Source organism: Motacilla alba, chromosome 8, assembly GCF_015832195.1.
Source record: "Motacilla alba alba isolate MOTALB_02 chromosome 8, Motacilla_alba_V1.0_pri, whole genome shotgun sequence".
Classification (NCBI taxonomy): domain Eukaryota; kingdom Metazoa; phylum Chordata; class Aves; order Passeriformes; family Motacillidae; genus Motacilla; species Motacilla alba.
The window spans coordinates 18,947,398-18,961,628 of record NC_052023.1 but is presented as its reverse complement, the minus strand read 5'-3'; the positions used below and the strand labels follow the sequence as shown (position 1 = coordinate 18,961,628).

General features: G+C 41.5%; 1 protein-coding gene across 4 annotated transcripts in view; it reads left to right on the top strand.

Annotated features, from left to right (window-relative positions):
• Positions 1-615: 615 nt before the first annotated feature.
• Positions 616-14,231, top strand: part of CDC14A (cell division cycle 14A) — a 48,812-nt gene continuing 35,196 nt past the window's right edge. Inside the window, exons 1-3 of one of the 4 annotated variants that reach the window (XM_038144207.1) lie at positions 616-954; positions 1,381-1,471; positions 11,666-11,741. In XM_038144207.1, coding sequence (XP_038000135.1) covers positions 849-954; positions 1,381-1,471; positions 11,666-11,741 — 273 coding nt within the window. In that variant the 5' untranslated portion in view covers positions 616-848. Of the gene's footprint in view, positions 955-1,380; positions 1,472-11,659; positions 11,742-14,231 lie in introns of those variants that run through there. The other 3 variants (XM_038144208.1, XM_038144210.1, XM_038144209.1) reach the window with 3 other exon arrangements.

The following is a 14,231-nucleotide window of genomic DNA, read 5'->3' as shown; positions in this document are numbered from 1 at the left end:
ACCTGCGCGACTCTTCCCGCGGCTCGCAAGCGGCCTCCGGCCCCGCGCCCGAGAGCGGCCGGCACCGCCCGGGCGGGAAGCAGCGGCCGCGGGGGGCCTGGGGCGGGGCGCTCCCCGGGGCGCCCCCAGGTCGTTGGCTGCAGGCGTAGCAGGGCGGCCTCTGATTGGTCAATCGACCTGTCTGTCACGACAAAGGGTGTCCCAGGTAACGCGATGGGCGCTCCGCCGGTTCCCCCGCGCCTGAGGCGGCCCCGCCGCTCCGCCTGCCCCCGTCCGGAGCCCGCTCGCACTGCTGAGGCAGCGCTCCTGCTCAGCCCCGCTCCAAGTGCGACACCGCCCGGTGCCCGTGGGGCGCTCTGCCACGGGCCGCCCCCGGGCGGGGAAAAGCAGCCCCAGCGCAGCGGGGAGCGGCGGCTCTGCCCGGGCAGGCGGGGCGGAGGGCGGGGCGGTGCCGGGCTCAGGGCCGCTGCCTGCCGGAGCAGGGGCGCTGCCGCGCCGGGGAGCGGGGGGAGAGAGGGGGGCCGGTCACTCGCAGCGTCAGCCCTGGGCCGGGCGACACAAAGGCTCCGTAACGCGGTTGCCAGAGCGCCGCCGGTCGCCTGGTAACCGCCCGCTGCCGCTTTATCCGGGGGCGTCTCCTGGCTGGGGGCGGGGTGGAGCTGGAGTCTCTGCGGGCGCTTGCCCGTCGTGTCCCGGGGCTCTTCTCGGCTCCGCTCCCGCTCCTATGCGGGCTGCGGCCGCCGCGCTCGCAGCACCCTGGGCCCTGGCGGGCGGCCCCTCCGGCTCCGGGCAGCGGGTCGCGTCCCTGCGAGCGCGCCCCGGCCCCGCCGGCGCTGCCCCGGAGCGCCATGAGCTCAGAGCCGCCCCGCGCCTCGCTACTCCGGGCCCTCTTTAAGATGGAGCCGGCGGCGGCCGCCTCCGAAGTGCTGTTGGGAGCCTCGGAGTTCGTAAAAGGTGAGAGCGGGGCGGGAGCCGCCCCATCCCCTGCCCGCGGGGTCCCGGAGCCTGGAAACCCGCTGCCTTCTCTACCGCCCTCCCGCGGCTTTGCTGCCTGCCCGGCTTGGCCCCGGCCCCTTTGCCCGGCGGGTTTCGCGGGCTGCCCGCCCCGGCTGCCGCGGGCTCCCGGGCGAGGCGCGGGGCCGGCACCTGTTGCTGCGCGCTGCTCGCTGGGTCGGAGCCGCTGCCGAGGGGCTCCCGGCAGCGCGGGGGGCCCGGCAGGGACAGGGCCCGCGGGCGGAGCGGTCCGGGCGCTCCCGCCGCCGCTCACGCAGCAGAAAAAAGAGCGGCGGAGCCTCTTCCGCCCCGCGGTGACAGGCGTGCCCCGAGGCGGCGGCCGGCTGCTTTCGCTGTCCGACACTGTGCCTCTAATCTGTCTTTCAGATCGGTTGTACTTCGCTACTTTACGAACTAAACCGAAAAGTACCGTAAATACCCACTACTTCTGTACCGATGAGGAACTGGTCTATGAAAAGTAAGTGTTGTGGTTTGCATATTCAAAGTGATCACCTGAGAGTTTCCCCAACACACTTTGATATATTCTATAGAATATTTTTGCCCCGTTGGGCTACTTGCATAGAATATGAGCATGAAGTTAGTCCAAATGTATGTATTTATTAGCTGAAACTAGTTTAAAAAGGTGACTCTTTAAAAAAAGACCCATATAAAACAACTGCAAGGCCAGTTAAATGGCTTAAATTGTGGTTGAGCTCAAACAAGGATATGTGAGCCTTGTCAGATTTGTTTAAAACGTGGAGGACTATTTGGCCTAATCACACTTTATTGAATGGTGTCTTGAATAGAAGACTTATTTGGCACGACTAGATAAACAGTAGTTTGTTTTATATTTCCTGTATTTTCCTGTATAGAGAGTGTTAAGTTTACAGAATCATAAGAATGCAATGTGTAGATGTGCTCTTGAAGAGCATCTGCAACTTCTTTTATAACTCTGGTTTTATTAGGGGGTTTTGAGATAGCATTTCTTGATGGCTTTTGTATCTTTAGAATGGTAGAAAAAATATTTTCTGTGTAGTAAAAGGTTCATGTTTGTAAGACACTGACTTCACATAGAAGGTAAAAAACAAAACTGATTATAGTTGTGAATACTATTTAAGGACATAAAAAACATCAAACAAATAAAGTAATCACTCTGTGCTATGGCTAAAAAGTTGGTACTTTGGACTGCATTTCAAGACCAGCTGTCTCCTGTGTGATGATATATCCCTGCTTGACACGGAATTGGCTGCAGCAGAAGTGAAACAAAAAGTGTGTTCCTATTTTAAGCATAACTTGCTTTCCAAATGATTTGAAGCAATTGTGAATATCAACCATTCTTCCCTCCTTTCTCCAGTGACCAGCACTACTTCTGTGAAGATGTAAACCAATATTCCTTGGTTTTTAGCTTCCTTTCTTTGCACAGCTTGTAGTTTCAGGGTATGTTTTCTAGATGTTTTCTTATCTTAAGCTGTATGTCTTCTACTGGAGTTCTCAATGGTTCATTCTGAAAGTTGACTTTAGTAACGGGCTGCTTGGGTTGGGAGTAAGTTCTTTAATGATCATTAAGGAATTTTGATTGGAAGGGACCTTTGGAGTAAGCTAAGGGAGGGTTGACCTAGTATTGACAACAACTCAATTGGGAAAGGTCCTGAGCAATTTGTGTGGTATGAAAGTGTTACACTTGCTTTAAGAAAGGAAACCTGTATCTCTTCCAGACTTCAGTATTATGTTTTATTTCTTGATGTGCTTTTAGGAAGTGTGAAGGACTCTTATGTGGCATTTGATCTTGTGGGTAGGAAGGGGGAACAGTACTGTACTGTTAGTTACCAATGGCTGTACTAACCAAGGCCTGTAACTGAGGTATTTGTGTAAGGACAGTGTCATATTTTTTAAAAAAAGTACTGGGAAATTTGAGAGAGTGTGGGGGATAAAGTAATTTTCTTTAACATGTAGAGGAAATTCTGTAGGTATATTCCTTAACTACCTATGAAGGCGTAACCTGATACCAGATATAATTACTGGGTAATGGAAGGAAGCAAAGTTTCCTTTATCTTCTAGGGCACATCTAAAGACTTTGAGCATGTAACTCCTGGTGTATGTTCTGAATTGATGGTTCCTAGTGTGTTTGACCCATTTTAAAGGTGTTGTCCTGTATCTGATACCATAAAGATATTCTCCCTTTCATGCTCATAAAATGCTGAAATGTGATATGAAAATAAGTGACAGTTACCAGGTGGTACCAAGGAATTGTGCAATAACCTTTTACATATCATTGCTAAACTTTCCCCTGGTATTTGTATTGCAGCACCCATCCCTATCAGTGTCAGCAATATTTGGTAATGCCTGATCTTAATTTTTTTTTTTCTTTCCCTCTCATACCTAAGGAGATTTATATGGTCTCAGGGAAGTAAAAGCAAGTGTTGGTAGGGCTACCATGTTATGTATATTTTTAATATCTTTCTGAATTTGGAAGGCTAGAGGTAAGTTGGGAAGTAGAATGTAAGACTGAGTTTTTGGGGAAGTGCTAATTTTACTATAGCTTCCCTTTTGCTCATCAACAAGCTTAACATCAGTGCCTTGTCTTTCCCAGGCTGCACGTAAAGTGGAGGGCCTGATAGGGCTTGTCTGCAAGTAGTAGTGGAGTGTAACTTTAGTACAGCAGATCAGATGGTCTCCTCACTTCCTCAAAAATGCAGTCTTCTTTCTGAGAAAGTGATTAGAAGTATTTGTTGCATGATAAAGTAAATATTTGGAAGTGAGTTTCGAAATGCTGTAGCTCAGAACAGTGGTTTGCAGAATCTTCATGAAAATTGCCTCCTTGGGTGGTTCTTGTGGTCAGAATTCCACAGCCACTTATCCTTTTCAATCAAATGACTTGTTCAGAGAGTTCTCAGGAGGGCGATAGGAGATGTCTGCTCAGGCATGAAATCCTCAGCACCTGTCAGGTGTGTAAGTAACTACATTAATGAAATTGTTTATTGATTTAACTTTCCTTAGATGCATCATTGTAATGACAAGATAAAGATACATCATTGTACTTGGAAGTAAACTGCTTTTCTTTCAGCTCTTTTTCTGTTTGAATTGCTTTTCTTTGGGCTCTTATTGTGTTAGCTTGTTTAGAGAATTTTATTTGGCTGACTTTACAGAGGTGTCAGTTTGCTTCACTGAAGCAGTATCTGATCTGAAAACCTCATGAATATGTAGGTTTGGAGTTGCCTGATTACAGAGAGCCTGTTACTGTATCACATAGGGCTTAAAAACTCACTGTCTTGCTTCCCTTTTTTTCCCCCTCTCTTGAGGAGACATAAGGAAGTAATTTTTATATTAGTACTATACACCATTTATTACACAAAAGAGCTGTAGTGCTTGATCTGATGGTTTGGGAAGTTTGGGGTTGACTTGCTCCTGTACTTTGTCACATGATTTATCACTAAATTATACACAAAGTGGGGTTATGTAATCTTGAGCACTTTAGACTTCAGTTCTCACTTGAAGTTTTCAACTGTTCTAATGACTTCATAATACTGTCTAACTTAAACATTCACACTAAAAAGATAATAAAGATGTTCTTAAAACCATTTAAGCCTACCTTAAATGCTAGCAGACTAGGAACTTGCTACTAGAACTGTCACTATTTTAGTTAAATGTGCTGCAATTTAACCTTGAACCTATTATGCCAGAGAAATTATATACAAATGCCTCAATTAAGAAGAAACCTGAATGGAATGGTGCAATTCTGAAATGTCTTCTTTGATAGTTCTGTTTCTGTAAGATTTTCTCAGGGTATTTCTGAAACTTTGAGGTTTTTCCTGAGAAAGTCTGCACTACTTCTTATAAGGGAACACAGTCTTTCAGGGTAGTGTAGTACAGTTAACTTTTGCTTCAGAAAAATGGAGTTAATGAGAAACAATCCATCTTGATGAAGATTGTCATTTGGCAAATAGACAAACCTTGCCTTGGCAAGATCTCAGTTAATGAGTTAGGCACTAGTAAGAAGCTTTTTATTCTCTAAGAATAGCATCTTTCATGTTTCACCTTCCCGTAAACAGATCTGGGTTGAGAATACTACACCTGACTGGTTAACTTGGCTTTCTCATAGTTTTATCAAAGCAACTTTTAATGTCCTTTTTATTTCTGAGTAGTTTTCTCAAACAAAGTCAGAATTTAAATACTGTGAAACAGAAATCTCATACTGATGATTTATAATGGCCTTCATAAATCATAATGGTTTTATTCAGTCATTTGTTCTGCCTTTGGATCTCTTATATAAACAGCTTTTGCAGATCTAACCTCTGACATGGTATAAGCAGCAATAGAAGTAGTAAATATGATAGTCTCTGTAAATCATGCTTTACACTGAAACATTCTTTCAGGGTATGGAATGTTACTTGCCCTTTTCACAGCAGTCTTCGTGAGAGCTACTTCAGTTATGTAGCAACAGAGCAAGACTCTCAAGTGCTTAGCTACAACAACATTAAATGAGTACTGTTTCTTCTACTGCATGTGTATATGCAAAGAAACAGTTTGTCTTTCCTGTGACAAGAGTAAGGGTTAGCCTATCTGCTTTGGCTTCGGTTAAATGCTGCTTTTCTGTGGCTCTCCAGTAACAGTTCTTGCATAGGAAACTTGAACTTCTCACTCTTTCTGTGGCTTAAATCATTGGAAAGGAAAAAGAAAACTTAAACTTAGCCTTGTTACAATAATCAGAGCTGTCACTTCACACAGAAAGCCAGTCACATCAGTAATTTTGAAAACTCAACCTTGACTATTGCATGACCAAGACAACTTAGTAAGACTAAGTCCAAAATTAAAACAAGGAAATTTCCCAGCTTAATTTTATACTTTACCATATCTGTCTTTGCTTTTTCATAAGTACAAGATAAAAGCATTTGCCAGTAGTACTGAGGAAATTTTTCTTTTGTTTGCAGTAAAACAAATAAAATACCAGAATAAAACAGCAGCTTTCTAAGCTCCAGTTTTATGTTGGATGGGAACGTAGTTTGTCTAGGAAATCCTTTATGTGCCTCTTGGCCTCTGTCAAGATGACTTTTTTTTCCCAAAGGGACTAGGCTTCTGATATGACTTGAAAGTTCTGTAGGGCAACTTCTTATAGGAGAACCTCTTCATTGGTAATTTGGTTTTGATATCAAAGAGCACTGGATTAAAAAATCATGTATCTGGAATAATTATTTTAATTATCTATTACTTAGATCTGTGAGTTGTTGGATTTTCAAGAATCAGGATCTTGAGGAGGATTTGGAACTTCCAAGATAAAATGGACTTAATACCTGGGGGTTTTTGCATAATCCAGGGTCTCTGCACTATTCCTACCTTCAGCTATTTCCAGGGTTATTTTTGCTGTATCATCCTTGGTCTGTTCAGAAGCACGCAATCCCTAAGCAGCATTAAGCATTAGGAATTTTGTCTCGGCCCAATTAAGGAAGCTCCTAACAATCCACGTGTTAATGGAATCAGTGGGCGAGAGGACGAAAACAGTGCTCACCTTTTTTCATGTGCTTGAGAAGTGGGGAGGAGAAACACACTTCAGGAAACTGGAGTTGGGGAAAAAAGCCTGAATAGGTAAGATTTCCCAGCCAGCAGTTAGGTTGTAATCAATGTGCAGGCTGATCCTCTCTCATCCAGAGAGTTTGTTGCACGTGAGAAGTGTTCAGCTTATGATTTGAGGGAAGTATCTAAACAGTCAGGTGGCCACTTCTGCAGCACCTGGGCCTTGTGCTGTTAAATAGCCAGGCTCAGAACAGATGCAGTAAGGCCCTTGGAGGGTCATAACCTGAGTGTTCCTGCATAGGAAAGAGGGAGGAAGAGAAGAGTGAATCACAATAAGAGAAATAGTCTCATTGCCTAATTTTAATAGAAGCTGGATATTTGTAAAATGCTGAAAAATTAGCCAAGTTTTGCAGGTAAGGAGCTGTGTTTTTCTTACTTCACCAGGTTCTTTGGTTTTATCTTTTGACTTAAGAAATTGCAAGCTTAGGGGGCTCCTGTTTTGGCAGGAAAGTGGCTTTATATGATTGCAAGTCTTCAAGAAGGCAAACTTCATACTTTAACAAGTATACTTTTACTTTGTGCTACAGTTCTGGGATATGTAAGCCAGAAAATGATTGCAGTTATTAAATGGTGCCTCTGTTTTCAAGTTACTAAACCAATGACTGAATAAGGTGGAAAACAAGAAACATCATGCCCTGATGGGAAGTGAGTGGCAGTGTAAAACTACTGCTCTTTAGGGAAAAAGTACTTGGAGTAAAGTATAAGTAATGTATTTTATTTTTGAAAGATTATATCCTGCCCTGACAGATTGACGAAGGTTAACATGGACCTTAACAGATTAGAGAGATGGGCAATCACCAACTGTATGAGATTCAGCAAGGGCAGGCGCCAGATCCTGCACCTGGAATGGGACAACCCTGGATGTAGGGGCAGACTGGGGAATGAGAGACCAGAGAGCAACACCACAGAAAGGGAACTCGGCATACTCTATGATTCTGTGGAAATTAGCAATTCAAAGTCTGCTAGGCTATAATATTCCTTCAGTGAATGGCATCATCTAATCATTCAGGATGGGAAATCTGTTTATCATTTTTCTTCAGCGCAAGGGTCAGCGATATTCAAATGCTTAGTAAAAAGTGGTGTTTGCTTTCAGAAGAGCTGGTTCAGGCTTGTACTGACTCGTGGCACCTTCATGTGGCATCCCATGGAACTGCAGTTGGAAACGACTTCTTACTAAAGGGATGTGGCCTGCATTTCCTTCACCATTAAATTCCCTGGAAGAATTTACAGTAACTGTTTGCGTGACAGAGTAGAGCAATGGGCTGGCCTTTCTAGGGGAATGACCATTCCTATGATACAGTACAGCAAATGCCTCAGATATAATACTGCAACAAATTACAGGTAGGAAGAAATGGTTCCAGGAGTATAAGGAGAAAACAGATACCAGAAACTTATGCCACTGCTTCCAGGTGGCATCATGATAGTATTTGTGAAGTAGAGTATTTAAACGTTCAGCTAGTATATTCTGGGGTTTTGCTACTTGGTTTGAGAAGCATTAGGGTAGCAAGTCCCCATGGGATGAGGGGGGAGAATAACTTAAGGTATCATCTAGGTACTTGATTAAAACAAAATATAATTAAATGTAATTAATACCATGCCTGCCTTCTGCTCCTCTGGTTTCCACCTCTGTTGTAAGTAACTGTCTCTCTTAACTAGCTTAGGCTTCAGAGGCATACCAATTTCTCTTACTGTTTTTCAATGCTTTGTTAAAACATCTAGATTTTAAAGAGATGGAAGTAAAATAATATTGGATGAATTGTTATCAGTGACTATTTGCCTTTTCTTATGTTGATCTTCAGTTTTTGCCAAATGAAATTCTTTATTCAGCTGGTGACTTAGTGTGTCATTTCATCCCCATTCTCTATACCCTGCCCATTTCCCATGTTCCACTTACATTTACTTAAAATTCTGGTCTTGAGATGAAAATCCTTTGGGTGAAGCAGGATCAAGTGTCACTAATTCAAGTATAAAAATGGCCTTTTGTAGAAAAAGTAATGAGGATGCATAGGATTAAATCCTTCTGCTTAAACATGTCAGAAACTGTATTTAGGCCTAGGGATGTAAATTGAAGAATGATTCTGTAGATCAGAGTTCATTGACTTCAGTACAGAGTCTTTTATTTTCTTCCAAAGAACTCTTTTTGATTTGAAAATTTGTAAAGCACGTGTTTCACTTAGCCCCATCAAAGAAAGGATAATTAACTTACTCCAATTTAGAGGTATAAAATGGAGAAAGATTATGTTACATGCATTATTTTAACTTTCTGCCTCACATTTCAACCACAGTGTTTTATCAGCAAAGGCAATAGCTGGTTTATAGTGCTTCTATGGTAGGAGAGAAAGAACTTGGGAATCGACAGTGGTTTTGTGTATGGGTGGTAATGCTGATGCAGCAGGGACTGAAAGTGCCTTTCCTTTGACTGTGTTTGTATTCTGAGAAATAATTTGTTTCTGCAGCATAGAAAAACAGGGGTAGTAACAGTGTCTTAAACACAGATGCTTCTACCCCCCACTCCACTGTTAAGAGAAGCACAGGATTCTTAATGGTAATAAGTGATGGAGAAAGTCAAAGATTGTGACGTCTTTAACTTGGGGGCTGAGAGAAGCTGAATGGCTTCATTTTGTAGAAAGACAATTACTTCCTGGACAGACTCAAATGTATTTTATCCTTATACCCACCAAACTAATAATTTGTCTTGTGGATAAATTTGTAAATTGATTTTCATGTACTTTTTCTACACTGCTGTTCAAATTTAATCATGTGGAAAAGTAGAAGTGGATATATTACTTCATACTGATGTACTTCTAGCAAATGAATTGTAAAAATCTTATCATAAACCATGGCTGTACATCTTCAGTTCTTTGGATGTACCGTGTATTCAGTTATAGCTTTCAGATACTTTGCTCTCAATTTTGAAGTATTCTGTATTCTAGAACTATCTCATTCCATATTGTTCCACAATACCTTAAAAATAATTTTTCTGATATAATTTTAATATCATAAGTTTTACTCTTCCTTCTTGTATTTAAGTAAAAGAATGCTCTAAAGTTGATGGAGTAAGATATGGTGGGGGTGTTTAATTCATGTGTTAGTGCAGCTGGATGGGAGGAGATGTTAGGAAGCCTTCTATGTGACTTTCCTAGTGGCTACATTCACTCCAGTGTTGTTAGAGCTTCAGTTTTAACTTCTTGTTTGTCTTAACTCATGCTTGTCCTTAGAATGTTTTAATTTTGTTTCTATGAAAAACTGTTTGGAGGGGTTTGTTTTAAAAGAAGATGATGAATTCTGCAGTTAAACCCTGCTTTCCTGGGGCTGCAGTTTTCTCTTGGTTTAGTTAACTTCTGTCCTACCTAAAAATTAAATTCTAGTAGTTGGACAGCTTGGTCTTTTTCCCAGCTAATTAGCTTCTGCAATTACATCGTAATGTTTTGTGCTGAACTGAATCTTAACCAACACTTGTGTTGTTACTTGATATTGTGAAGTAGATGATACTGAAATAGCATTGGTGTGGCAGGAAGGCTCCTTGTCTTACAGAGTGATCAAACTAATATGGTTGTCTGGCTTTGCACTGGTCTTGGCTTTGTTGTTTGAGAGAATGTGGGGAGGAGGAGATCAGTGATGTCACAAGCACTAAAAAGATGAAGCACTCCTTATTTGTTTTTGTGTCTGTGCAGAATGGATGCAGCAGAAGACACCTCTGCATATATGTAATGCACCATGGGCTCAAAGCAAGGTTGACAAGAGCAGGTTGTTCAGATCCTTGTACAATTTGGTCGTGACTTTACAACCTCTCTGTGCAATTGCTTCTCAGTGTTTGATTGCCCTCAAAGTGGAAGTTTTCTTTTTATGTTAAACTGAAATCTAATTAGTTTTCCTGAAAAATAAACCCTTTGTCAGGGGGGAAAAAAAAGCTTGATAGGTGCTGCTCTTTATTCTATCATGTAGTTGCAGTACCTTTTTACTTCTTCAAAGACTGTAAGTCCAGAACAGCTTTTTCCTCTGTGATTCCCCAGATAGAATGTATTCAGATGCCCATGGCTTGTTTTGTTAGTAGGCAAGAAGCTTCCTGTCTATTTTATCAAAAAGGCTTAAGGTAGATCAAGTTAAAGCAGTTGAAGTAGAAGTCCGTTCTCACTGTAATTCATAATGTGTGCTTCAACAAATTTGCATAGACCATCAAGATTTTTATACACAACAGGAGAATTACTGCAGGAAGTCTGCAGGTTGTATTTTGACCAATTTTGCACAATTGATGGAGAGGGAGCTCTAGAAGGGCTGCTATCAGTTGCTTGCATAAAGGTTGCTGTTATTTCTATAGTTGCCTGTATAGAGGGTTTGCTAGGTAGAGCACTGGGAATCACTACAAGGAACTCCTGTTGTGCAATAATTTTCCTGTACAGATTACTGCTGCTAGCTCTTACCTTAAGGCCAGAGATTGTTGTTCAAAGGTAACACAGTTTAAAAATGTAGACGAGAGAAACAAGAACAATGAGAAGTTGATATTTAGAACATAAAATAATAAATTAGAAGAGCAGCCTAGAGGCAAGAGGATTTGGGAGACAAAAAGAAACATAATTAGATGTCAAGTATGGATGTAATACCTAATCTCTGGAATAGCAAAGAAAGGGATATAAAGAAATCAGCTTAAACTTCAGACAGAGATCAAGACTAGATGTTATTAAATAAATTTTATCACCCATAAGAAATTCTGTTTAGCTTATTCTTGATAGTAGGTAATGATATATTCTCATCTTAAATGGTTGTAGAATCTTTAGGATGACATCAGCATGGTTTAAATGTATATCATGTCTTCAAGCCTTCACTCTGCGGTTTTGGCCAAAACCAGACTGGATATCATGGGGTGAAGTGTGTGTATGTAATGGGAAACGTAGTTACTGGATTATCTTAAACTGAACCTACAAATAAGTTTAAATTGATTGTTACTATTGTCCTTTTAAATTAATTAATAAAGGACTTATCTGTTGTTCCAGGTGTATTGGCTACTCAGTATCCTTGATTTTCAGCTTTATTTATTAACAACATGCATGTTGAAATTTGCTTAGCTCTTTTGTATAAATAATACTGTTTTGTGTTTTTTTTCCAGTTTCTATGGAGATTTTGGACCATTAAATTTGGCAATGTTATACAGATACTGCTGTAAACTAAATAAGAAATTAAAGGTAAGCTTAGTTTAAAAACAATCTTCCTATATTTTTGTATTTTCAAATTGAAATACAATTAGCCAGTTTGAAATTGGTTGTTAGGTGCTCACTAGCTAGGTGGTTATTGCTAAGCTTTAAGGATATTTTGTTGTGAGTTTTTTTCCCTCTGAAGAGTGAAAGAAAATAATATGCCATCCTTTTGGCTGAGGAGGTGGGGCAGGTGACTGGAGGCTGTGTTCACCTTTTTGCATAACCTTAACACTTTCAAGACAATAGTAACAAAAGCTCCTGGTTGTGTCACCACAAATTAGGGTTTGCAGCTAATGAAGTGTGTATGCTGGCCTGAATAACTGAAAAAACAGGTACTCAAGGAACAAAACATGGGTCCTGAAATCCCACTGTTTAAAGTAAGTCTCAGTGGAAAAGGGGTTGGGGACAGGGAGAGAACAGAAGGCCTTGAGACTACGAGAGCACTGCTTGGCAGCAGACAAAATATGGGTGTGCTATGAACACTGTTTCACTGTTTTGATGACAAATTTAAATCACAGCATCACACTGGCTGCTGTGCTTAAATCCCAGCTCCATCCCAGCCACACCCTCTGAGCATATGTACAGCTGCAGACTTCACTTTCTCCAAATACCTGTGATGAAGTGATTATAGAAAATCTGTCCACTGCAAGAAATGAAACAAATGTTTTAATTCCAAAATGCTAATTAGTATAATTTGTGGGCAGATAATGAGGATACCCTTCGCTAAATATTACAGATTTAAAATATTTTATTATATAAAATATTAGACCTGTTATTGACAGAAGGGGAAAATGGGACAACAGATGTGATTGCTTTGGCCACTGTTAAGGGGGTCCCTTTATTGAAAATGACATTATTTCTAGGGTCACAAATGAAACCTTTAGTTGAGTTGATGCATGCTACCTGCTGCTTTACGGGGTATGCTGAATTCCATGAATTCTAAAGTGGAGGTTCTGCAAATTGAAGGGCTTGTAGAGTTGCTGCAGATTTCTTGAAAAAAAAAAAAGTGCTTCTAGTGAAAATTTACATTGCTTCTTACTTTAAAAAGATACTTATAAAAAGTTAATCTCTACTGTTTGTAATTCTGAATGCCTGTGCTCATATTGGGGAAACATTGGATTTGCCATTTGATAACACCACCCACCTTATACATACATTATCATCCCATTTTGCAGTGCCACTGCCCCATTCAAACACATGACCAATGGTTCTTACTCAGTAAGAATCTATTTTTTTAACCTCAATTCTGCTGTTTGTGACCTTATATTTGTGTTATTAAAAACTGGAGTGTGGTTGCTCTGTGAAGCAGTTACTCCAGAGAGGAACCAGTAATCAGCCTACTATTCTGACTTCGCTGTGCCCATGGGAACTAGAGAGATCAGTTAGCTTTTCCAGGTTCAGATTGTGACTGTGATCAGTTTGGGACCTTAATACAGTCTCATATATTACTGTATGCCTTCAGTCTTGAACCTAGCTACCAGGAGTTTCACCCAGAAAATAAGTAAGCAACTAATAAATCTCAGGGGTTTTTTTAATGGTTCAGTATTAAACAGGAATGTGTCTGCAGTCTTTATTCTTGTTCTAAAACCATCATCTTTCTCATTAAATGAGGCAAGTGGCTCATGAGAAGGGTCTTATAAGGCGACGAAGATTGGATTTTATAATGGGAAAAAATAAAGGAGCTAAATTAACTCTTTTAATAGGAACTGTTAACCCTAATGTTTGCAGGGTTGGTTTAGCAAACTATAATGTCAATTTTAATGTAACTTTTCTAGTGTTTGAAGAGTGAATATACTTGCAGTGCAGGGTGAAGGGTACAGCTGGCCAGGACCAGAACAGAGGTCTCCACTGGGAGGAAGTGCAGTTTGTTGCTTCTGGCTTGCTAGAGGCTAATTCCAAATAGGTTAAATTAAACTCCTAGTGCCTAAGAGAGAATGATAACCTGATAGTGCAACTACTTGAAAGTAATACCTGGAATCAAACAGCTAAAGCTTGGACTACTGCCAGAGTGGTATAGAAACTTGCATATGAATGGACTGCAGTCTGGCTGATTGGCACTACCCCTGGGGCAGACCAGTACTGCTAATGTAAGCTTTGCTCTTGTAGCAGTTAAAATTTGTGCCACACTCTCCTAATTGAGATGCCATCTGCAGTGGGTAACTAGGCTTGTAAGACAGAGCCAGGGCTGCTTCTGCATGTGTATTTACGTGCCTCAGAGGAGTGCATCTGCTGGGGACTGTAGGCCTAGCTACAGTGACTGCTGCTCAGCTTTCCCAGGCAAGAATTAGTCACTATTTGTACACCTCATCTTCTTGTGTCTGTCCTTCACACGTGTCCTCAAGGGGAGTTCTGGGGCCTGAACTAGGGTGTTCACAAGTTCGTGACCTGTGACTTGCATGCCCTACAGGAGCAAAAGTATGGTAATTCTCATGTGGCACCTGGTGATGTGTAAGCAGCCTGGGATGAGTGTTTCAGTGA